This window comes from Camponotus vicinus, unplaced genomic scaffold (genome assembly GCF_025532165.1).
Source record: "Camponotus vicinus isolate PSW18456_S1 unplaced genomic scaffold, iyCamVici1.0 SCAF_14, whole genome shotgun sequence".
Taxonomy (NCBI): Eukaryota; Metazoa; Arthropoda; class Insecta; order Hymenoptera; family Formicidae; genus Camponotus; species Camponotus vicinus.
In genome coordinates, this window is record NW_028141950.1 from 13,185,913 (window position 1) to 13,212,095 (window position 26,183).

Here is a 26,183-nt window from a genome sequence, read left to right on the forward strand (position 1 = left end):
AACTATAATTCGAAGATGGAATAATGCAGATATTGTTGCACGTATTTATTCATCTCTCTCAATTTATAGTAAATGAATTATCATTTCATTACATATAATTGTATAAATCGTAACGATGATATAACTCCCATTAGTTGTAAGAATCGTAATGGCTGAGATTCTGTATATATATATATTAATAAAAATTTTATGCATAGGAAATATGGAATACATTCACATGATAGAACAATCAACAAATTAATATAAAATAAATTTTAAGAGCATCTGCTTATCAATTTTATCAAAATCAACAACCTATTAATTATTGTAATACTACTATTTCTACTCTTAAATCTCATGTTCAATATTATCAGAATAGGAGAAAGTATTTATCAAGTAAGTTTTTTCTAATATTATAAGAATATCTATATTGTTAAGCGTTTTTGTATTGCTTTTGGACCCATTAACAGTTATTTATTATTTTTCTTGTGTTGTTTTTCATTATTTACATATTACTTATTATTACTTATTATGTGATTATGCTAGAATGAGAAAATAAATAAAAGTGCATGTTCATGATGTATAAATGTAACATGCCAATAATGAAAAACAATAAAATGGAGAATACGAATTTAATCAATACAACGGAATCAATCGACATTTAACTCTTTTTTAATATCAAATTCAAGAAATGTGTGTAGTGTAGGAAAAATATAATTTGATTTACATTATATTAAGTAGAATTTATTTTTAGGTAGGAGTGAAATTACTTAGATTTCTAAGAAATCGTAAATTTTCTGAAGTTTTATTGCCGAATTACAATATGATATTCAAATATATTATACTTCCTGATAGATATCTCGTTAATTCACATTTGATTGAAATAACTTTTATGCTATAGAATATTATAATTGGATCAAAATTGGATAGCAACAATCTCCGAACAAATTTGTTTAAAAATTATGTCAAATCAACAAACTGAAGCTACTTAAAAATAAAAATAAAATGATGCTATAGAAAAGTCTTTATATTGAGGTAAGAAATTCAAAGTAAGAATTGACAGCAATTAAAATATTGCTAAAATATTCAAAAAAAAATTAAATTCAAAATGGTATACTAATTAATTTATTCATATATTGATGTTTGTTTATAGAATCAATATCCAAAAAATTGTTTATTTTTGGTTGGTTCAACAATGAATGAGTTTTGATTCGGATAATAGACGTCAACATATCTTTTAGACACTTAATTTCATTCTATATTTTTCTTCCTGTGTTATTATGTTATAGGTAAGTAACAAAAAATATTTTTAACAAAAATTTTATATTTCTAATGAGAGAATATGTAAATTTATTAATTTACATGTAAATTTTAACTACCAAATTTTTTTCAGTATTTATCAGTATCTTCTGTGTATATATTAAAAATAAGAAAAAAAAAACATAAACATATAAGTCTAAAACTATTTTATTAATTAAAATATCAAAAATTATGGGGTTATATTTTATAAATATTTTGTAAATTATATTTATTTTTATTTATTATGTAATTATAAGATTACATACATGTACATGTGAGTTATGTATATATGTGAATTTTTGTAACATTTTTATAAATTTTCTTATCTTTGTTAAACCACACATTATTTTATTTTTTATTAAATTATACTATATATTAATTTTGTTGATAAATGAAATGTTATAAAAAATATAAATATTATTAAAAAGCATATGCTGTAAATCTATGCACAAATGCATTTATACTTTTGCATAGATTAACATTTATGTGTAGATTTATATTTATATTTATATTTATATTTTGTAATATTTCATAATTTACGAATAAAATTAATATAGTGTATAATTTAAAAAATATTAATTTATAAAAAATAAATAATACACGATTTAACAAAAAAAAATTTATAAAAATCACAAAAATTTACATATATAATATAGTTCACATGTAATTGTACATTAATCTTATAGTTATACAATAAATAATAATAAATATAATTTATAAAATATTACCTGTGTAATTATACAAGTAACGTAAATATGTTAAAAGAATATAAATATATGTGAAATGTGTTATAAATGAAACGTAAACAATCATTGTGAAATAATTATTTTAAAAAAAATTTATTACCTTTTATATAAAGTTGAATCTTTCTCAGCTTGAAACAACTCTTTCACAACTTCTCTCTTACGTGTCTCGCAAACTTCTAATAAAAATCATTAACAAATCGTCTATCAATTATTTATGTTTATTTACATAGCAACTTATTAATCGCATAGCAACATTATAATATAGTGAAATTTGCAATAAAATATGTCACGTAAATCGACTGCGATAAATCGATTAACATACTGTACATCATGAAATTATTTTTTGTTTTCATTTTATAAACATATATATAGAGTGACTTATTATTATGATCTAAATTGTTTTTCTGTTATATGTATGTAAAATTGTAAAAAAATATTCTTAACAAGTTTTTTTTATTAATATAAAGGAATTTAACAAATTATATTTATTAGATGAACAATATTTTATGAAATATTTCATTTATGTTATTTTGAATAAAATTATTTTTTTTTATTTACTACAGAAAAAAAAGTTTATTATTTTTTAATTGTTTAATTTATATTGAAATTATTCTACATTAATGCATTTTCGGAATTATATTATTAATTAAAGTTAATATACATGAATATCTTAGTACTTAATAATTCTCTACAAGCACGATGTATTAATATAAAAATCCATATTCTCATATTTACATTTGTCAATCATTCATAACAATACAATATTTAAAAATGCATATATGTGAAATATGTTATAAATGAAACTAAGCTATTAAAAAGTATTTATTAAACATTTATAATATACCTTTTATATAAAGTTGAAACTTTCTCAGATTGAAATCTTTCTAAAAAAGAGTTACCTCGAAATTATTAAATATCTTATCTCTACAGTAAATAAAAAAGAAACAATTTTATTCGAAATAATATAAATGAAATATTTCGTGAAATATTATTTATTTGATAATTATAATTTGTTAGATTCTTTTACATTAAAACATTTGTTAAAATAATTTTTTTATAATTGTGCATATAACATAGAAAAACAATTTAGATTATAATAATGTCACCCTGTATATATGTTTATAAAATGAAATTATTCTACATTAATACATTTTCGAAATTACATTATTAATTATTTAAATTGATATACATGAATATCTTAGCAGATAATATTTCTCTTTTAATATTATTATTTTATTATTTAATATTATTATTTTATTATTTTATATTAATTTTATTAATATTTTATTTTCTTTATTTATTTATTAGTTAGTTATTAGTTATTAATTATTATTTATTATTTATTATTTTTTATTTATTAATTCCTTATTTAGAATTATTTAATACTTATAAAATTTATTTTAATGAATTATTATTTTATTATTTTATATTAATTTTATTAATTTTATATTAATTTTATTAATAGGCACGATATATTAATTATAAGTAGATATGGGCCACTATGGTGCGTCAAAACAAACCCCCACCACTCGGCCCCTGGCGCCGTGGGCGTGGCCAGGTGAAGTGGAGGGAGGCGTTCTGATTGGTGGAAACAATGCCCCACCTCCCGAAGTCTCGATTTTGATTGGCTTGCACCATAGTGGCCCAGAGTTTGATTGGCTTGCACCATAGTGGTCCAGAGTTTGATTGGCTCGCACCATAGTGGCCCAGAGCTGCGATTGGTCGACGCCGGCTGTGTCGCCGATTTATCAAATTTTTATTTCCCTACCTCCGCGGTACTAGACTCGAAGAAGCAATCCTCCTCCCATTCCAGCCCTGGCCCACCTGTATAGGGTTCCGAGTCAAATTCCCGTTACCTAGCCCTTAGTCGCTCTCGCTACGTCTTGGCAGAACGAACCCCCCCCACCTACCGACTTTCGGAGGGTAGCCGGCGGTATACCATATGTCTCGAGGAAACAATCCTTACCTCCCCACTCCGTCTCGGGGCCCGCTATGGAATATCGAAACAAGCCCCCTCCGCTCGAACGGTTCATGACGCACTTTATCGGAAAAAGAGACAAAGCATCTCAGTAGGAGACAATAATTATTATAATTATTATAATTATTATAATTAGACTACATTGCACTACAGAGGTAAAAAGATGAACATGCGGATGATTGAACGCAAGGCGGGGGTGTTATAAAGGAAGAAGGGAAAAGTTAAAAGTATTAAACACGAATTAAGATAAAAAATTTTCACATTTATTAATATACCCGCATACAATTCGTAGTACTTCGCAAAAATTTTTTTTATATCTTCTTACAATTAAACACGCTATTAATTAACATTATATTTTTCATGTTTTTTTTCGCGAAGAAAAATTTTATGAAATAATTCTACGATTAAATGATCGTTATATTTGCAATTTTCGGAAAAAAGACTAAGAAATCCATCGAGATCGTAACCGCTGCACATATAATATAAAAATACACAACTGTAGAGTCCGCAGGTTTGAGAGAAAAGCCCTTGTAGTTGTTCGGTATTCCATCGATAAATGTTGGAATTTCGCCGGAGACGTAGGAAAAAACCCGGATACAAGGGCGGTATTCCGTAGCTATCGAAGTATGTCCCTGTACCGTCTTCGTCGAGGAAGAAAGCGATCCAGTGTTCTCCAGGGCGATTATGATTGTCCGTATTAGCGACGATGGCCGTCGACCTCGTCCACGCCATCGGCAATCTGTCGGCAGGATAGACTCCCACATGTTTGACATCTAGCTGGCGCAATGCTTGCAGAATTTCGCGAGAGTCCATTTGTTTGCAGCGAAGACGAGCGAACAAGCGGTATTATTTGAATAATTTCTTTTGGTGGCTTGTTTTCGGGTTGTACAGCTAACGGATTTTCTGTTTGCGCGGGGCGGTTAATAGCCGCACGTTCGATTTTTTGCAGATTTTTCTTCTCTATTTTATTATTTGATTGTGCTTTAATATTTTCATTTTCATCGTCGTCGTCGTCGTCGCTTACTATCAAAATTTCGGGAGAACTGCAAGTCGTTTGAGTAATGCTGTCTCCGTCGCTGCTGAAATTATTTTGCGCAACAATCCAGCTTTTTAATTTGTAAGCGTTGCGTAATGCACAATGAAAGATTCCGAATTTTCGAAATCCGTGATGTCCGCACTCTTCTTCTACCGTCAGATTTTTGAATGCCGGTGAGATGCCTTCCAAATTATATATATTTCTAGAAAGTAGATTCCTCAAATAACTCGCTTTCTCGTTTCCTCTAACATAAATGTGACGCACGCATCTTGTAATTTGCCGCAGTTGCGATGTAAAATATTTCGGATTAGTTTCGCCATCGAACCATTCAATGCCGTGATGATTTCTCGTGAGCCAGTTGTTTTCTTGTCTTATTTTTTCAGGTAATTCGGCAAACGAATGCGTCGGTATCATAATCCAATGATCGACGATTGGAGCGTCAATCGCTACAACAGCAACCTCCTTAGGGATAAACTTTTTCTTCGCATCGCGGAAACCCTGAAAATCGACGACTATATCCATCTTACGAAAAAACTTATGTGATTCGACGCGAGGCTCTATGTAAAACAACGACGCCGAGCGTGTCTCCAACGAAACTGAATATTTTTCGAAACGTTGCGCACTGATGTCGGAGTTTTGAGCGAAGTAGAGGGGGAACAATTTTAAGCGTCTATAAAAAATTTACCCCGAAAAATCGATGATGACCTGACGAGACGAGTCGATTTCTATGACATTATCGAATTCGGCATAGATAATACAATTAATCGTCTCGGAAAGTGCTCTTACGAATCGCACTTCTAATCGTAAACTACCATGTTTGACGAGATTCCAATGTCCAGCGCAATTAGCGGATAGATCGGGAGTAAGATCAAAAGCGAATAAAGTATATCCTTTGAAATAGTCGTCTCTGCTTATAGAATTTCCCTCGTTCAAAAAATGAATACCTGTTCCCGAGAAAAGCGTTTGATAAGCTTCGATGTAAAGCGGTTCCTCCTCGGAGAAAGCTGGTTGCAAAGGCCTACTGGGGATTTGCGTGCCATCGACGTACAGCGAGAAGAAATTTATTCCGTAGTTCTTGAAATTAAACGGATTTAATTTTCTATCACCGTTAAACGCTTTATTACTAACGAAACCGACTATTACTCGCTTCGGTAATTGACCGAGTATTACATTATCTAACGATTCACCCATAACGCCGCTATGAATTGTGAATGTTTTAACCTCGACTCTCGTGAGCGGATACTTGGCTGTAACTTTACTCATCATTCTAGCATGCGCGAGTAACAAACCCGAGCTTATTTTCGCCCTTCTAACGAGCAAGGTAGCGTCGAGAATGTGAATTTTCGATGTTCCGCTACTTTCCATGAGACAGAACGAATCTTTCGAACGAACGAATCTCAACCGTACTTCTACACCGTTAATTAAAAATTTGTCTTGATTGAAAACGTCGCAATGGAGATGTCCTACGAGATCTAACGCCTTTCCTCCGGAAATGTAACGAGCGCGTCTCGCGAGAGCGGGATTGCCGGGATTTGTTTCCAACAGATCGTCCATGTGTCCGGGTGCATCCATGTCCCATAGACAGGAAGTTAGATGGGAAGTTTTTGCGGGTGAAGAATAATTTAACAACGCCTCTATGTACGCTCGGTACGCGTAAGCGTTGTTTGGAGGCGACACGAGCTTTTGATTGAAATACACGTCGATTTGATTGAAGATAGAATGAAGCAAATGATTTACAGGGCCTACGGCTATTCTTTCGGCGCTTGTTCCTGAAGCCTGTCTCGCGGAATCGGCGTTTGTTTCTACACGTAGACGAAGACTCAGCATGGTGTGCGTGAGATCTAAATATTCTTCTCCGTGTCCGGGGATGACGAATTCTATTGGCGAGTCGTCCGAGAGAGAGGTCACGGGTTTGTAATGAATCCATTGCGAATTTTCGATGCTAGTTTGCGTAGGTGGTAGAGAGAAGAGATCTAGTTCGCTCTTTAAACACTCGCTCGAATGCGTGTGAAGAAAAGACATATTTCTTTATCGCAAATTGCTCGCTGTCGTCCGTCGCTCGCCACCGTCGTTAAATTAGAATGCTCCGAATATAACCGCTTAAGAAAATATATCGGATACGGTACGTTTTTTACCGATTTTACGTCGTTTCGCAGACGTCTTAAGTCTTTTTTTCACAACCGTACGACTTTTCTTCTTCTTTTTATTTCTCTGCGCTTTTGTACTCGTTCTTTTTTTCCCAACCGCTTTGATTTTCTTACTCGTCCGTCGTCGCTTGCGAGCCGATGTTATTGCGGATCGTGCGATGTGATTATCAAGCCCGACAAAAGGGAACTGAGCTACATGCATTTTCGCATCAGACTTATATCCCGAACCCTTCATTAGACTACTTATTTTTTCTTTGGCTTTTCTCTTGAGTTTGTCTCGCGATTCTTCAAAACGGTGTTTGGCCGCTACCTTAAATGGCGTATTGTTTTCGACGTCTTCGATTACATTAACGCCAGCCCGTAAAGCTTCTTTTCCCACAGCTCGCGCGGCTTTACCTAAATATGGTAGTACGCGTCTGAATAATCCCCCGAGAAAACTGCCGATTCCGTGACCGCGCTGATAGGGCGATCCGACGAAAACTCGCGGGATTCCGCCGCCGCGTCCGCCTCCGTTCTGTAATTCGTCGCGATATACCGAGTAATAGTCCATTAATAATAATAATAATAATGAACGGTCAAATGCGTTTTTCTCTTTCGCGGATTCCGTGTATTTTATAATATCTAATCGATACACCTAAAATGCAAAGTTACCGTCAGCGTTCCGAATTCGAATGGTATGCTCTTCCCCAGCTGATCTCTTATATCTATTTCGATCGTACGGAAACTCGTTCGCCGCAGCGCGATGTATTGCGCGGGCGAAAAATGCTTTATCTGAGTGGATGCAAACGGATAATCGTTTCGTGCATCGTGCGCGACTATTCGAAGAAGAGGCGATTGTACATCGCCCGTAATATAAGGTTCGCAAATGTCGCAGTAGACGAAAAGTTTGTCTGGAATACCTCGCAACAAACTAGCTGGTATGTCGGCTATTATATAGTCGTCACCCGTGAGTACAAAAGGAAATTTTGGAAAAGCAATGCTCGAAGAAGGAGGAATGTCAGGATTGTAGTAGATCGGTAGTAGATCGTTCGAACTTCCACAGCGTGAATCAAAACCGAGCATACGACAAAGCTTGTCGGAAAAATGCACATGATGTTCCATATCGCATTTCCTCTCTTTGCAGGAAAGTCTCATAACAACTTTAGCTTTTAATTCCCAAACGACATGGGCTTTTACGGGTTTGCACGCGTCATTCATTGTCTCTATAATATCGCGTACGCTCGAATAAACGCCTGGTGATACTTCGACATCCGCATGAGAAAACGCATCGATGCTCTTATTAATATCGATAAATTTTATTGTTCCTTCTCCAGGGCGTATATGTAAAAAGCTACACGGAAACTGGATCTCCGTGAGCGCTACTTCCCAACGACCGCTTAAGTCTATACGCTGAGGTAATTCGGTGGTGAAACACGTTGTTTTATTTTCCGGAAAGTAGCGCATGCTACTATTACTCGGGAGGATTATGTGAAATTCTTCCCCTCTCATTTTGATATTAAACTCGAGGCTGATATCCAAGAATCGAATTTAGAAGGATATCCCCGCCAACTAACTAATAATTGTTTATTGTCGCCCCGTCCCTTGGTTTTTATCACGTGGTCTACGATAAATTCTCCCTCTCGTAAGTCTTTAATAACTTGCGTTAATTCCTGCTCGTAAAAAATCCCGTCTATAACCTCGCCCTGTAAATCGCTTAGTATACAGGAGGTCTTCTCCATTCGAGAACGCGATGAATTCGAAATATTTCTTCACTCCATCCCGCCTCGTATCCTTTCTCAAACTCTGCTTTTGCTCTACTAATGCGTACGAGCTCGCCCGCTCTGTATTTACACTTTTGTTTGCGCCCGCGATTTTTTCTTCCTTCAGCATCTTCGGCATTGATATTCCAACGTCGATTCATATTTTCTCGCGCGATACGCGCATTTTCCAACGTAACGATCGCTGGTTGCATTTTAATGCTAGAATGACGAGTATGATTGTAAGCGTGAACAATATCCTGCAAAATATCGATATAACGGCGAGTATTTTTATGTGTAAAATAGCGCCACATCCTCTCCTTAAGTGTTCTATTGAAACGTTCGACTATAGCTGCTTTGATATCGGGATTTCGCGCTACACGAAATCGGATGTTTTTTTCTTTTAAGAATTTTTGTACAGCGCTCGCGATAAATTCTTTACCTTTGTCGGTTTGTAGGTAAACGGGTAAACGTTTTTTGTTTCTCGAGAATATGTTTTGAAAAGCCTTTATCACGCACGCCGAAGTTTTATCGCGCAAAGGTTCTACCCAAGCAAATTTGCTAAGTACATCGATAACCACCAGTAGATAGGAATATCCGTCGTTATAACTCTTAAGATTACGAAGATCGATTAAATCAGCCTCCCATAAATCATCGATATTTGTCACGTTATAATGTAAACGCGGAAATTTTCATCGTACTGGACGATGCAGCGTGTACGCGTCTTGCGATTTAAGCCAGTCGACAACCTCCTTACGCGAGAAATTCGGCTTAGCCGCTCGTGATAAATTGACCGTCGCTGAATAACCCGCGTAGTGCGAAGGATCGTAATATAATTTTTCGAGTTCCATCTTATTAGAATTTGCTCCAACCGAATAAACCTCTTGCTTTCTTCGTCGGGGAATTCTCGTCCTTACTTGCTAATGTTTTATCGGCCTCATCCTCATCCTCATCGGCAGATATAAATACCGTATCTCCTTCGGATACAACTGTCTCGTTTAACCTGCTGCGTGAACGACGAGTTTTCGGAGTGGAAGTAACAGCTGCTAATTCGCTGCTTTTAATACGACGAGCTATTTTGCCTACGTGTAAAAAACTACGATTTCCTATGAGACTGGAAGGTGTGTTTATGTCCTGCAGTAATCGCGCAAACTGAACTCTTCCGATTGCTTTTACTGTTTTTCTCTCGCGTATCGCGTCATTTATGAGATCGCTAATATTCGAACCCGTTACAACCGCACCGTTTATAGTCACGAGTCCTTGTCTATCCCAACCGATCTTTGACGACGGAGCATCGAGTAAATATTTCAATAGCGTGTGAGCTTTGTAGCGATAAGTTTTCGGCACACTTTCGATTATATTTTTAATCATTTCCGCCGATTGATCGCGTTTTTTTCCGAAACTATTAGCGTCACCTCCTCCTCCATCTTCAACGCTACTAATTAAAGTACGCGTAAATTCTTCGGTATCGTCATCTTCCAAGTACATGTCCTCGTCTTGCTCAGTTTTATCATCGGCGTCGCCGTTTAAAGCCCCACGCGAATCTTTGCGAAAACGCTTTTTTGCATCCCGAACAAAGTAAAGATAACGTTGAAGTACTTCTTTATACATTTTCCATCTTTCACCCTCGTCGGCGGGAGTCGAGAGATTGAGAATACGACACATCTCCGCATCGAGTCGCGATAAAGGGGTTCCCGGTGTCCGTACAGATTTATTATTATCATTTTCCGTATTATTAACATTTTCCGACTGTTGATTTTGCTGCTGCTGCTGCTGCATTCGTTGCATTTTTTCGAGATTTTCCGTAGAAATTAAAACCATTTTTTTAGCCTTTTCCATTTTTAATACTTTTCCAAATATTATTATTTTTCCTCACAAAGAATATAAAGAATTGTATTTCTTTTCACTCGCCGATAATCCGTGATATTAAGGTCCGAGTATAGGACCGATAATATAGGGTAAAAATCCTCCGCGTTGTACCAATAGTTTTCTTTTAGTCTTCAAATTACCCCGCTTTGCCGCGATGCGCCGTAAAGTCGTTTTATGCTTGGACAAGCGCTTTTTTTCGCTAGATTCGAGCGGTACGTTACCTTCGAGCGTATTGAAAATACACTCCTGAATACACTTTACAAATTTATTGTCGGCATCGCGTAAGAACGCCGCTCTTTGATTTTTTTTCAAATAGCATAGAGTTTTTAAGAGACACAGGTTCCTCTCTCCGATGCAACGTTTTGCAGTCTTTATTGCGCTATTCGATAAATTTATCCTCGATGTCGCTGTCGATGATGTTTTGTTAGAGTCTGCTTTTTTCACCATTGCGTCGTAATCGCACAACTACAACTCGCGGCTGCGAATACCTTTCTTTTATACGCTTCCGGCTCTAATGACAGATTTACGTGGTATGTAGACGTAATGTAGAGTATCCTCCGGAAAGATACACGTGCGAAATCGGTATTCGTCTGGAGTCGATTGTTTCAAATCGAGCAATAAATATCCATGCGGCTTCGAGGTAGCGTCGTAGTACGCTTCTTCCATAAATTTTGGATCGTCGGGATATACCTGACGCGCTAAATGACGAATTTGCGCACGATCGCGCGGATTTTTGAAAACTACTATATAATTCGCGTTGAGAGATATGTCGCGCTGTCCACGTCCCTGATGGAAAAGATTTTGCGAAATGAGTATAACGCTGAGATTCTTATGATGACTTCCTTTCGTAAATAGATACACGATAGCGTCGCACGAAGACGATTCCCTCATAAGATCGTCGATTATCACCAATTTCGGAGAAAGCGCATCGTTAGAATAATCCTCCGGACGCGATAACCCTTCGCGAAATTCGATTATATTTTTCCTCGATTTTATTAAAGCATTATCGCTATATTTGCTCTCGCTTTTCTCTTCTTCTCTCTCTCCCGTGTCGCAATGTAAGCACTGATACGCATCTTGCCACTCGGCGTAATAAAATAAAATTCTCTCGAATCGGACATCGGACATGCGGGATAAATGTCGAAGAAATGTTTTCACGAAAATTGTTTTCCCGCATCCCGTAGGGCCGCAGACGATCGACGTCCAAGGATGTTTCCAGCGCACGTCCATTACACAAAATAATCGATTTCGCGTTTAGGAACAATCTCATAAATAAAAAAGTAAACGACGATATTTAACAACAATAATCTAAGAAAGAAAAAAATGCGCATGCTCCTCGAATATTATTTGCAGGAATGTAAGAAGAAAATAAGCTTATTCGCGTGGGGCCCCATCCGCGTCGGCCACGTGCTCGCGCTAGCGTTCTCTGTTACGCGTGCGAGCGGAAAGCACCGCTGATTAGATGATACACGACGCGCGACCGCGAGTAAGCGTATTCGCGCGAGGGTAGGCTCGCATCGGCGACTTTCGCGAGCACCAACGCTAATGAGCTTATAATTGATTCTCCATATACGCTTATAGTAAAAATAAAATGCTTAAATTCTGGAAAATATATTTTAAATCGATGTATCGCCTAAATTACAAAATACCTGTACATACTCGTATTTTATGAATCAACCGATAGCTGACTCAGACAAACACTATCCCCCCGTGATATAATAATAATATCTAGAGATTCTTAAAACCCTAAACACACGTTAAAAAACTAGAGACATTCAATAAAATAATCTCATCTTAAGATAACCGTCAATAGTTCATTTTAAAATAACCCCGCTATATTTGCAATAGTGATTAAGAAAACAATTCTGTTTCCAAATAATTTAGGAAGATATGGAAAATCTTTCTCACCTTGAATCTACCCTAGCGAAACCCTCATCCTAAATCCTCAACCTATTTTTTTCTCATGCTGAAACAGCATATATACCGTATCGACTAAGAAATCTGATAAGATTTCACATTTTTTTTTAAATTAAACATTCAGATATACCCCCGCCCGTAATATCTATAAATTTATCATTCGAATCTTCCTTAATAAAACATCCCCTAAATATTTTTCCCGTGGTGAATCACTAGAGATATAGCTTAGAGAAAATTTTTAGAAGTTTCTAGAAACGTTTATAGAAGTTTCTTGGTATTTTTCTTTGATTATTGTAAAATATTTTGTTTGAATACGCATTTATGCTCACTTCTGCCCATATTATTTCCCCCCACTCTTTTTGCTTAGATTTTTTTTTTAGGTGGGAGAAGCAGTAATATAAGCGCGAGGACAAACCGTGTATTCATTCGAATTTCGTCGTTAACAGAAGTTAAGTCTCGAGCGAAGAAGAAAAATTCTACGCAAATACGCTAACGTTGTTGTTGTGATTATTTTTTGCACAGTACATTTTTCGAGTTTGTTTCGAGTGGTTAATAGTAATGGCTGGAACGACCGAAATAGCCAGTTTTGTGAAATCCTAGCATGTTTGCGATATTAAGGAGCCGGGAAATGGAGACAATAAAATCGGCAACGGTGGAAGAAACCGACATTTGTTGCTATCAACAACATACGGACTTAATTCATCCTTCACTAAGAAGATACAAGTGGGATTGCAATCGACGAAGGAAGACTGTTTTGTTCCAATTGTTAAATTAACGAGCAATAATGCCGATGGGATTTGTCTCGACTCCGACACGTGGCAGCAATTTCAATCCTGCATGGAACATATGAGACAGTATTTGAACGACGATCAAAAAAGAACGGGAGGAATAAATCCGATTATTATTAACAATATCACCATCAACTTTACCAGCGCTTATGGCTCGAGGGCTATTCTAGTGGCATATAAGGAAACCAACGAATATTCCGCGAGTAATGTCGAGAAGGAAGAACAACCTCCGTCGAAGAAACGAAAAACTTATAACACCGCTATCGTGATGCAGAAAGTTACTTTCCTCGGCTTGGAAAATATTATAAAATGCATAGATACGCATTTGTCGCAATTAATTAATATCGTTGATACTGTCAATACATGTGCTAACTATATAATAAACGAAATAGAATTAAAACTTCCCTCATCGTACATAGATTGCGAAATTATAAAACTCACAATTAAAGGAAATTATGAACAAATCGAACAAAGTGTTCGAACTCAAATTAATAATTTAACATTTTTAGATGTATATTTCAGCATTATATTTGTAGAGATACTTTCGCTTAAATTTAATGAAATTTCTCGTGCGATTTTACAAAAACGAAAATTTTATGAAAACCAATAAATAAATGTACATCGATAAAATATAATAAATAACATAACAAGTTTTTCTTAAAAAAAAAATTCACAGAGTACTTTTTACTACGTTTTCAACATATTTCCCGATATCTCCTTCTGTCCTTTACTGCGAACACGCAGCAACACGTCGTGTATTATTATTATTATTAGCATTAAACGTGTATTTTTTCTTATAAAGAAACAAATAATTTTAAAAATTTATTATATTCGAGCAATAGCTATGGTCGACGCAAAATAAAAATCTTTGACAAATAAAATAATTACAAATTTTTTTTATTACGCCTAGTTTTTAAGAAATCATATGCGTAAACCATTACTTAATTAAGATAATTAGCAAAATGTTTAGCGTCAGTTGCTTTCTCGAAAAACAAAATAAGAAATGAAATAGATTATTCGCGCTACGGTAAAAAATATAATTACAATACGGTATATACGACTACAAGAAATTTCAAACTTTTACATTTTTTATGGACTTCTCCGTGCGCTGATAAAGGTTTGTTTGATTTTCCTTTTTGAGTGGGGAGGAAAATATATAAAATGGACAACGCTTAACCGAATATAAGCATTTTCGAGATTTTCTTTGCCCGAGGAAACTTGTACGATTTTCACTCGCGTGTTATTCCTTTAAGAAAAAAAATGGCGTGTAATAAAAATTTGATATCGAGTTGTGCAAAGTTGGCTGCGAGTTTATCTCCAAAGATAAATTCCGCGAGCTACATTTCCAAATTAACGGAAACAAGTGAACATAATTACAGCGTATTTTCGAATTTCGCGTGTGCCTGCTCCGATACATTGCTTGCAATTTTATATAAATTGGGGCATTTCGGCGGCGACGCGAAATTACTAAATATTGCCGGCGAAATAATTAGTGCACGAAGAGCCTTGAGCGAAGATGAAAAATATGAAGAAGAGGAAGATGTAGGTGGACATATAACCTACCTACTTCAAAACTACAGTAGGATCCAGTCGACGGGTAATTATTTTACTTATTTTATTTATTTTTGCTTTCAAAGAAAAAATACGAAAAATCGCGATTATAAAGTTAAATATTTAATTACTAATTAATCACAGGAAACAATAATCTCGCGAGAACAGCGATAGTGCGACCTTCACGTAGACGCCGCGCAGAGGAAGAACCCGAGGCAGGTCCTTCGCGTAAGTTTTGCACGTAATGAAAACGAGTGCTAATTTTTCTCGGATAGAATGTTCGGTAGTAATAAAAATAATCAATACTAATAAAAAATATTCTACATTTCAGGAAGACCGCGATTACTCGAGGAAAATCCGGCGATTCCCGTTGTCGTTCTTGACGACGACGACGACGACGAGGAAAACATGAACGCTGACGACATCACATATGCAATCAGTAGCCCTGATAGCGAAGTGTTCTCGCCGGGTAAAGATGATGATTATGTAAAAAATAGGCTAAAACGAAAATTCAAATATAAAAATAATTTTAGAACTGTTTTAAATTTTGTTTCTATAATATTAAATATTCGAATCTTGAAATATTATTAGAATTTCCGCGAGAGATGGAGGAGCGCGGGAGAGTGGAGATTAACGAAGAAGAGCCAGAAGAGAGTGGGGAAGAAGAAGAAGAAGTGCAGGAAGAGGAAGAAGTGATAGTGCTGGAAGAAGAAGAAGAAGAAGAAGAAGAGACTGTGAGAGAGGAAGAAGAGGAAAATATATACGCTCCCTCCAGAGAAGGTAACTTTAATAATTTATTTCTCGATATATTTTTATGCTCGAATTTAATCCAAATTCTTAATTTTTCTTTAGAAACTCGTCGCTGGGGGATTAGCTATTCCCCAGAATATTAGTAGCGGAATAAAAAACAACAAATATTGCTAAAAAGGTGAGATTATTTCGTTGTATTATAATATTTATAGTACGGATTACATTCGAGTATAAAAATATTAAAATAATAAAAATAACAAAAATAGTATTTATAATTTATACGGTTTTTTAACAGTACAATACGGAGGTGGTGTTGACGGCCAACAAAATTCTGCGCTCTCCCACACCAATGAGGAAGAAGAAGCGGAAGAGGATGAGACTGAGGGGGAGGTAGCCGAGTTACCCCGCTTGGAAAATATTTCATCCGAGACCGAGGAGGGTGAAGAGGACGAGGAGGAGGAGCATGAGTACCAGCAGCAACAGCAACAACAACAACAGCAACAACAACAACAGCAACATCAGCAACAGGTCGGAAATAATAATTTTAATTTTGTAAATTTAATATCGGAAAATGCGCGACAATTTAGAAGATTCCGGGTAATCGGTAGAGAAGCGAGTTTCGCGATACGTCCGTTGACTGAAGGCAACGATATATATCACTCGTTAGAAAACGCGTTTCGCGAAATTCACGCGTATGCGTTAAATTCATGTGAACCGGGCAATTACGTAGGATTATCGTTTGATTCGCCGAATTTATCGCATGGTCCTGCGGGTATATCTTTTCGTCCAGCGCGTGATTTGAGTTACGAGGACATTTGGAGACTTGTGAGTTCGTTAGCACAGAGCGCCGGTGGTCTCGATATCGCCGACCAATTTAACATACGGGTTTATAATGTCTCGATGCCTTCGGGTCGCGGTCGCGTCACGTTAACACGGGAGGATGTCGCGAAACGTTCGATAGTCGAAATTAATAATTCCGATAACCTGTGCTTCCCTCGAGCTCTCGTAGTAGCTCAAACTTATAGCGAGCGTGGTAATATCCGTACGGGTGAGCTGCATGAGAAATGGAACGCAATAAGATATCAGCATTCTTCGTTACAACGCGAATGTGCATTGCAATTAACGAGAAATGCCGGTGTCGCAATACCGGAAGAGGGTTGTGGAATTCGTGAAATCGAACGTTTCCAGCGTTATTTCGCCGCCGACAATATCGCGATTATTGTGTATAATTTTAATACTTTCGGTCGCGGCGAAAAACCGATGTATGACGGTGCCGAAATACTCGCTTCTCTCGGACGCGAGTCCTCGCGGCGATTAAATATCATGTATTACGAGGATTCGCGACATTATAATCCTATTTTAAATTTAAAAGCCGCCGCTGGTACTCGCGATTATTGCGTAGCGTGTAATGTAGGCTTCCGAAACGATAGACCCAATAGTCACCGGTGCTTAAATAAATGCCCGCGATGCTTATCCGCACCACCGTGCGATTCCACTTACGCCGAAATAAAATGCGACGCGTGCAATCGGCTATTTTACGGTGCAAGGTGTTTCGAGCGTCATCGTAGCGAGAAATCGTACGACGGTAGAACACGCGCTAATGTTTGTAGCATCGTGCGATTTTGCGATAGTTGCGGGCGTATCGTTAAATCGAATTTAAAACACGAATGCGGCGTTTCTTATTGCAAATTATGCCGTTCACAACAACCGCGCAATCATATGTGTTATATGCAACCTCTTCGACAACGTGTCGATATTTCCTCTGCCGGGCCATCTTCATCAGCGATGGTACCGGATGAGGTAGATATATCTAGCACGAGAGAAGAAGAAGCACGGAACATATGTGATAACGCGGAAAAGAACGAACGTGCATATGAACGCGGAAAGGGACGTGTGGCTTTCGTATTTTATGATTTCGAAACGCGGCAGGACGAGACGGTCGAAGGAACGGGAAATATAAAAAAACATATTCCGACGCTATGCATCGCGCAACAGATTTGTGAAGCATGCGTGGGGGAAAATAACATGTCCATGTGGTGTCGTTGGTGCGGAGTGCGAGAGTTCGTATTTCAACGCGATCCGGTTAAACAGTTTGTAGATTTCGTTACGCGTCCGGTAAAATATTTTAAACACATAATTTGTATAGCGCATAACGCGAAAGCGTTCGACGCGCAATTTATTTTGAAATATATCGTGGAAAATTGTAGGGATATTAAACCGAAAGTAATTTTAAACGGCACAAAAATTATTCTTTTAACCGCGGGACATACAAAATTCATCGATAGCGTTAATTATATGCCGTTGCGCTTATCCGAATTACCTAAGGCTTTCGGGCTAAAGGATACTGAGGATAAGGGCATTTTTCCGCATTTATTTAATACTATCGAAAATCAAACGTACGTCGGACCGTTACCCGATGTACAATATTATTCTCCGGATAACATGAAATCGCAAGAGCGCGAACGCTTTCTCACATGGCATACCGAAATGAGGGAAAAAAATACCGTGTTCGACTTCCAACGCGAGATAGTGCGCTATTGTCGTAACGATGTTGATATTCTTCGACGAGCGTGCGTAGCGTTTAGAAAAATTTTCCTAGATCGCGGAAATGTATGCCCGTTCGAGGAATGTACAACTATTGCTTCGATCTGCATGACGGTTTTCCGGAAAAACTTTTTGCAAGCCGATACGATAGGCATTATTCCTACGGGGGGATACAGATGCGCGAGCAATCATTCGCGTAAAGCCTTACAATGGCTGATATGGATGGAGCGCGAACTCGACCGTCGTATAAATCACGCGGGGCGTGCGCGGGAATATCGCACGATCGAGGGTACGCTCGTCGATGGTTATTTCGAAACGTCTGTTGCGGGAAGGACGCAGCGTCACGTGTTGCAATTTCACGGTTGCTTTTGGCACGGATGTCCAACTTGTTTCCCTGTAAATCGCGATAAAGCGCTTTCGTCGGGGGAGGATCGCGGAGATACATTAAATTCGCGATATGAACGAACTCTCGCAGTTTCATGGCGCCTTCGTCAGCGGGGATACATAGTGTCGGAAAAGTGGGAGTGCGCCTTCGACCAAGAAATGCGCGACAATCGCGTAATGTATGATTTTCTCGCGAACCATCCGATGGTAGAAACACCACCGCTCGATCCTCGCGACGCGTTTTTCGGTGGGCGTACGGGAAATATCGCAACTCAATACGAAGTCACAGGTACGGAGAAAATACGCTACGTCGACGTATGCTCATTATACCCGTTTGTATTGAAGACGGGCGCTTTTCCGATCGGTCATCCGGAAATTTACGTCGGCGATGAATGTAGCGCGTTAGTCGGAAGGTCACCGAATTATAATTTCGACTCGCTCGAAGGCCTCATACGCTGTAGAGTACTCCCTCCTCGTGATTTATTTCACCCCGTACTTCCGCATCGCGTACGAGGAAAATTACTCTTCGCGTTATGTCGTAGTTGCTGCGAAACATTTTCTCAGACACCGTGCACTCATAATGATAGCGAGCGTGAATTCGAGGGTACCTGGGTAACCTGCGAATTACGCAAGGCCGTCGAGAAAGGTTATCTCGTAACGTCGGTAAGCGAAATTTGGCAATATAGAGTTAGCCAATACGATCGTGCGTCGCGGCAAGGTGGATTGTTCGCCGAATATATTAATACGTTTTTACAGCTTAAACAGGAAGCCAGTGGTTGGCCGAGCGAATGCGGGGAAAACGACGATGAGGCAAAAGAGCGATACTTGAGGGAATATGAAAAAACTGAGGGTATCGTTCTTGATAAGCGAAACATCGCGCGGAATCCTGGTTTACGCTCGGTTGCGAAACTGTGCTTAAATTCATTCTGGGGAAAATTCGGCCAACGATCCAATTTGCCGACTACCGAAATCGTAAAAACACAACAACGTTTCGCGACATTACTAACGAGCGCCGAATACGAGATAACCGACATATTACCCGTGAATGACGAGGTAATGTATGTTTCGTGGCGACTGCGACAAGAGGCTCTCGTTCCCTCGCCGATAACAAACGTCGTGATAGCAGCGTATACGACTGCACTAGCGCGTTTAAAATTGTACGAGTACCTAGAACGTTTAGATCGTCGTGTATTATATTACGATACGGATTCGTGTATTTTTATAAGCACCGGTGATTCGAACGAATACATGCCGCCTACGGGAAATTTTCTAGGCGACATGACGGATGAACTCGAAAGCTACGGCCGCGGTAGCTATATCGAGGCGTTCGTGTCCGGGGGCCCGAAATTTTACGCCTACATCGTGCGAACACCGGAGGGTAATACTCACGAAACTTGTAAAGTTAAGGGTATTACTCTCAATTACGAGAACTCGCGACGAATTAATTTTAATGCTATAAAAAAGCTACTATTAGCGAGAGAAAAACACACACAGGAAAACGAAGAAGAAGAAAATAACGAAACTTCGATAAATCTACGCTTTAATGCGATTCGACGTACGGCGTTTCATGAAATTGTTACGCGAAGTGAAACAAAAATATGTGCGCCGGTATTAGTAAAGCGTAGATTTATCAATAGCAGATATTCGCTACCATACGGATATGTGGCGGTATAACAATATTCTTATTTCTTGGGTGACTTTTTCTTTTTTAAATAAAAGTCGCGCATTTACCGATTTTATTTTAAAAAATAGAATTATAAATATTGTAAGTAGCATAAGAAAAATGTAAAATTTATAACAATATAAATATAATTCTTCTTTGTATATATTTCTGTATATTAATAATAAGCAAAAATTTTATTAAAAAATGGCTGGTTTTGAAAAATATTAATAAATGTAAAAATTTTTTATCTTAATTCGAGTTTAATACTTTTAACTTTTCCCTTCTTCCTTTATAACACCCCCGCCTCGCGTTCAATCATCCGCATGTTCATCTTTTTACCTCTGTAGTGCAATGTAGTCTAATTATAATAATTATAATAATTATAATAATTATTGTCTCCTACTGAGATGCTTTGTCTCTTTTTCCGATAAAGTGCGTCATGAACCGTTCGAGCGGAGGGGGCTTGTTTCGATATTCCATAGCGGGCCCCGAGACGGAGTGGGGAGGTAAGGATTGTTTCCTCGAGACATATACCGCCGGCTACCCTCCGAAAGTCGGTAGGTGGGGGGGGGTTCGTTCTGCCAAGACGTAGCGAGAGCGACTAAGGGCTAGGTAACGGGAATTTGACTCGGAACCCTATACAGGTGGGCCAGGGCTGGAGTGGGAGGAGGATTGCTTCTTCGAGTCTAGTACCGCGGAGGTAGGGAAATAAAAATTTGATAAATCGGCGACACAGCCGGCGTCGACCAATCGCAGCTCTGGGCCACTATGGTGCGAGCCAATCAAACTCTGGACCACTATGGTGCAAGCCAATCAAACTCTGGGCCACTATGGTGCAAGCCAATTAAAATCGAGACTTCGGGAGGTGGGGCATTGTTTCCACCAATCAGAACGCCTCCCTCCACTTCACCTGGCCACGCCCACGGCGCCAGGGGCCGAGTGGTGGGGGTTTGTTTTGACGCACCATAGTGGCCCATATCTACTATTATATTATAAACCTTCATATTCTCATATTTACAGTTATCAATCATTCATAACAATGCAATTCTAAAAAATGCATCACAGATGATCAACCACTTTAATATCTTCAATCCATTCTTCAAAAATAATTAATAAAAATAAATTAAACAACAATATTATTTCCTTACTTGTAATACATATAAATTAAAAAATAAAAAATAAATTGCAAAATATTTTATAAACTATTATCTTCTTCTTTTATCTAAATACTATTACGCGTATAATAAAAAGAATTGATTTTTTAAGAAAAATTATGATACTATTTAAAAATATTTCTATTTAAAAATGAAATTAATAATAATATTAATATTAGAAAAAACGTCCTGTGTGTAACTATGCATTCGCACATAATATTTTAATTTATAAAATATTTCTAAACATATCTTTATATTTTTTTCTTATTTGTAATATATACTCAAAAGATGCTAATAAAGTTTAATAATTAAATTGCATCAAAATTTGGTAACTAAATTTTGTATCCACACAAAGCCGAAACCGTTCAAATTTTCAAACTTTTAACGCATAATGGACGATTCTCTTATATTTCACACAATAAATAAATATAATTTATAAAATATTACTCGTGTAGCTATATAAAACAATTAAAACGAAATAAATATAAATAAAAGAAAAGACGAAAATAAATATAATTAAAACAAAATTTATATAATTTACTATTTTAATATAATAATCTATATAATAACAATTACATAGAATTACTTATATTATTGAATAATAAATTATTGATTCTATACAATAACACACATATACAGGGTGTCCCATTTTAAGTGTCCACCCCAAATATCTCTCTCATTTTTTATTTTAGAGAAAAATGGTTCAGACATGTTTTGTATGGTTTCGAGGGGGCCATAAGATGGTATCATTGATTTGACCTTGAAGAGTCATTTGAAGGTCACGTGAAGGTCACTTCAATTTTTTTAAATGGAACACCCTATATATTTTTACACATTCTTGTAGCTCATCTCGAGGGCTTTCCAAAACACTATAATTAAGTTAGTTTTCATTAAGTACTTTTCGAATTATGAAGCTTGAAATCATTTCTTAATTTTACATAAACCGTCAAATATCTTGTAAAACATTCATTTTTCGATTATCTTACCTTAATACTTTTATGCACAAAATAATGAGAGGAATCAATTGGTGTAAAGAAAACACATAGTTGTTTCGAAGAAAAAAAATGTAATTGTTAATTGCAAATTACGGGGATTGGAAAATGGCGAGGGTTGAGGTGACAGGTGTGGAGAGGTGGGCCAAGAGAAAAAGGAAAAGAGGATGGTTGGAAGAGGAGATGGGAGCTGAAAGTTGAGGAGGAGGTGGAGTTATGCGAGGGAATTGGAAGGATGTGGAGGCAGAGATGGAGAAGAAAAGGTCAGGGAGTTATTCGAAAGAGAAAAGTCGACGAAAAGTGCTGAGTTGGATATGAAGGATGGTGGGAGAGGCGGGAAGAGAGAGGTGAGAGAGAGTGAAGGTGGCGCTGGAGGCAGGAAGAAGGAGCGAGAGAAGCGGCAGAGACGGTGAGTGGAGATGGCGCCAGAGGATGGAGGAAGAATGCGGGCGGCAGATAGATGGCTCTAGGGGTGAGAAGAATGAAGCAGGGGCAGTAAGATCAATGCGTAGATCGATGAGGAGATCGATGAGGGGGGTTATAGTGGACGGAGTAGTCAGTGAGAAGTGACAGGGTCACAGTGAGTAATGGAAAGGAAGACAGAAGGTGGAGAGCTGGTGGAGGAGGATGGTGAGGGGGATGGAGAGAAGAGAGGAAGCCGGTCGTGAGCACGTGGGAGAGGAGGTTAGAAAGGAGAGAGAAGGTGTGAGAGAGGAGAGAGGAGAGGAAGAGAGGAGGTTAGGAAGGCAGAGGAGTCAAGGACAGGGAAAGGGAAGATGACAGAGGGGAGAAGGGAGACAAGAGAGAAGAGAGGGGAAGGAAGCGGAGTGGAAGAAGAAAGAAGAGAGAAGGATGCGAAGGTGGAGGAGCCGAGGATGGAGAAAGGGAAGACATCAGAGGGGAGGAAGGAGGCAGGAGAGAAGAAAGGAGACGGAGGGAGGGTGGAAGACAAGGAGAAGAGGAACAAGTGGAATGAGGGGGGGAAGGAAGGAAGAGGAACAGAAAAGAAGGAAGAAAAGGAGAAGGCACAGGAGAGAAGGGGGAAAGGAAAGAAACGGGAGGAGGGGAAGAGGATGAAAGAGGCAGGAGAGAGGGAGGGGGAGAGGGGGGTAGAGAAGGAAAGGGAAAGTGGAGGAGAGGAGAGTTCAGAGGACAGAGAGAGAGAAGAAGATTGGTGGAAGATGGTGAAAAAGGAACAGGAGGAGAGAAGGAAGAGGAAGAAGGCGGAGAAGGGAAGAGGAGGGGAGAAAGAAGAGGCTCTACGGGGGGAGGGCAAGAGGACGGCCGGAGAGGATGCATGGAGGAAATTTGAAGAAAAGAGGGAAAGAGAGAGGAAGGAGTTAGAGAGAAAGGAAAGGGAGAGAGAGGTGGAGGCGGAGAAGAGGAGGGAAAGAAGGAGGAACATAGTGTGAAGAGGTGTAGAGGGGGGGGAAAGAAAGGAAGCGGAGGGAGAAGAAGTGGATGAAGGAGATAGACGGAAAAATGAAGGGACGGGGGGAGGATAGGAAGGCGGAGGAGTTAAAGGTAGGAAAGGGAAATACAACAGAAGGGAGGAAGGGGACAAATAGGAGAGAAGGCTGTAGGGAAAGGGTGGAAGGGGAGGGTGTAGAGAGGAGGAGTTGATATCCGCTGTTTTTTGGACTAATTTTGTTTTGTCTAGTTTGTACAGGCATGTCCGGTGCAGGAAGGAAAAGGAAAGGAGAGGAGAATGGAAAGGAAGGATTAGAGCAGAAGGAAACGGAAACAGGAAAGGAAGAAAGGCAGGATAGGAAAAGCAAAACGCAGGAGAAAAGGAGAGGAGGAAGAGGAAGATGGAAAGCGGTGCTGGCATGAGAGGAAGCATAGATTGGGAGGAGAAGGGTCAGAAGAGTGGAAAGGGGGGTGAGGGATGGAAAGAAAGGAAGGGGAGGGTACGCAGGGAGGGTGTGGGAAATTATAATGTAGTGGTCGCACAAGGGCCAGGTCGGGGGGATGTAAATTTTTTGGATTGTGAAAGGTTCGGGAACGCTCCTTGTAAAAGCGCCTTGTAATCCCTGAGGGGCAGCAATAAACAATCAATCAAGTACCTTTTCGTTAAGTACTTTTTGAGTTATGAGGCTTGAAATAATTTCTTAATTCTACATAAACCGTAAAATATCTAGTAAAATATTCATTTTTCGATTATCTTACCTTAATACTTTTACGTACAAAATAATGAGAGGAATCAATTGGTGTAAAGAAAACACATAGTTGTTTTGAAGAAAAAATATGTAATTTGCAATTAACAATTCCATATTTTTTCTTAAAAACAACTATGTGTTTTTTTTACACCAATTGATTTCTCTCATTATTTTGTACATAAAAGTATTAAGGTAAGATAATCGAAAAGTGAATATTTTACAAGATATTTTACGGTTTATGTAAAATTAAGAAATTACTTCAACCCTCATAACTCAAAAAGTACTTAACGAAAAGGTACTTAATGATAGTGTTTTGGAAAGCTCTCGAGATAAGCTACAAGAGTGTGCAAAAATATATAGGGTGTTCCATTTAAAAAAATTGAAGTGACCTTCACGTGACCTTCAAATGACTCTTCAAGGTCAAACCAATGATATCATCTTATGGCCCCCTCGAAACCAAACAACTTTTATCTGAAATATTTTTCTCTCCCGGGCTTGGTTTTCGAGATATTCGACTGGTCGGATTAAAATGAAACACCCTGTATATATATATATATATTAATTTTATTATACAATTAATGTATCAGTAATATTATTTCTTATGTAATTACAATTAAATGTGTATACATATACATACATATATTGCACATTTAGAAAAAAGTTGGAATAACTCAATAAATGCAAATTTAATAGGAAAGCCATGTTTATATTGTGTACGCTATATTTGTATTCAGATTCTACATTAAAAGAAATTTCGAAAATTTTTTAATACCACGATTTTCTTCTAAATGTGCGATATACATTTAGAAGAAAATCGTGTATACACATATATATACAGGGTGACCCATTTTAACTTAGGCAGCCAAATAACTCGAAAAATAAGCAAGATAGAGAAAAATGTTTTAGACAAAAGTTGTATGGTTTCGAGGGGGCCATAAGATGGTATCATTGGTTTGACCTTGAAGAGTCATTTGAAGGTCACGTGAAGGTCACTTCAATTTTTTTAAATGGAATACCCTATATATTTTTGTACATTCTTGTAGCTTATTTCGAGAGCTTTCCAAAACACTATAATTAAGTACCTTTCCGTTAAGTACTTTTTGAGTTATAATGCTTGAAATAATTTCTTAATTTTACATAAACCGTAAAATATCTTGTAAAATATTCATTTTTCGATTATCTTACCTTAATACTTTTATGTACAAAATAATGAGAGGAATCAATTGGTGTAAAGAAAACACATAGTTGTTTTTAAGAAAAAATATGGAATTGTTAATTGCAAATTACATATTTTTTCTTCGAAACAACTATGTGTTTTCTTTACACCAATTGATTCCTCTCATTATTTTGTACATAAAACTATTAAGGTAAGGTAATCGAAAAATGAATATTTTACATGATATTTTACGGTTTATGTAAAATTAAGAAATTATTTCAAGCCTCATAACTCAAAAAGTACTTAACGAAAATGTACTTAATTATAGTGTTTTG

The 26,183-nt window shown here is 37.5% G+C and overlaps 3 protein-coding genes across 3 annotated transcripts; 1 reads left to right on the forward strand and 2 right to left on the reverse strand.

Moving 5' to 3' along the window:
* Positions 1-4,243: 4,243 nt before the first annotated feature.
* LOC145965423 (uncharacterized) lies at positions 4,244-6,242 on the reverse strand. Its single transcript, XM_083088959.1, has one exon. It carries the CDS (start codon positions 5,558-5,560, stop codon positions 4,700-4,702), a length of 861 nt encoding a protein of 286 aa, XP_082945085.1. The 5' UTR covers positions 5,561-6,242; the 3' UTR covers positions 4,244-4,699.
* Positions 5,720-7,060, reverse strand: LOC145964912 (uncharacterized protein F54H12.2-like). The gene is made up of 2 exons (XM_083088067.1): positions 6,145-7,060; positions 5,720-5,982 (listed from the first exon to the last, which is right to left on the reverse strand). Exons 1-2 carry the CDS (start codon positions 7,058-7,060, stop codon positions 5,720-5,722), a joined length of 1,179 nt encoding a protein of 392 aa, XP_082944193.1.
* Positions 7,061-14,584: 7,524 nt separating this feature from the next.
* LOC145964913 (uncharacterized) lies at positions 14,585-20,398 on the forward strand. The gene is made up of 2 exons (XM_083088068.1): positions 14,585-15,826; positions 16,092-20,398. Exons 1-2 carry the CDS (start codon positions 15,652-15,654, stop codon positions 20,396-20,398), a joined length of 4,482 nt encoding a protein of 1,493 aa, XP_082944194.1. The 5' UTR covers positions 14,585-15,651.
* Positions 20,399-26,183: the final 5,785 nt, after the last annotated feature.

Coding starts and splice junctions, on each gene's coding strand:
- LOC145965423 (XM_083088959.1), bottom strand. CDS start 5,560: ATGGATATAGTCGTCGATTTTCAGGGTTTCCGCGATGCGAAGAAAAAG.
- LOC145964912 (XM_083088067.1), bottom strand. CDS start 7,060: ATGTCTTTTCTTCACACGCATTCGAGCGAGTGTTTAAAGAGCGAACTA. Junction 5,983..6,144: donor TAGTAATAAAGCGTTTAACG/GTGATAGAAAAT, acceptor TCTCGGGAACAG/GTATTCATTTTTTGAACGAG.
- LOC145964913 (XM_083088068.1), top strand. CDS start 15,652: ATGGAGGAGCGCGGGAGAGTGGAGATTAACGAAGAAGAGCCAGAAGAG. Junction 15,827..16,091: donor ATACGCTCCCTCCAGAGAAG/GTAACTTTAATA, acceptor GTTTTTTAACAG/TACAATACGGAGGTGGTGTT.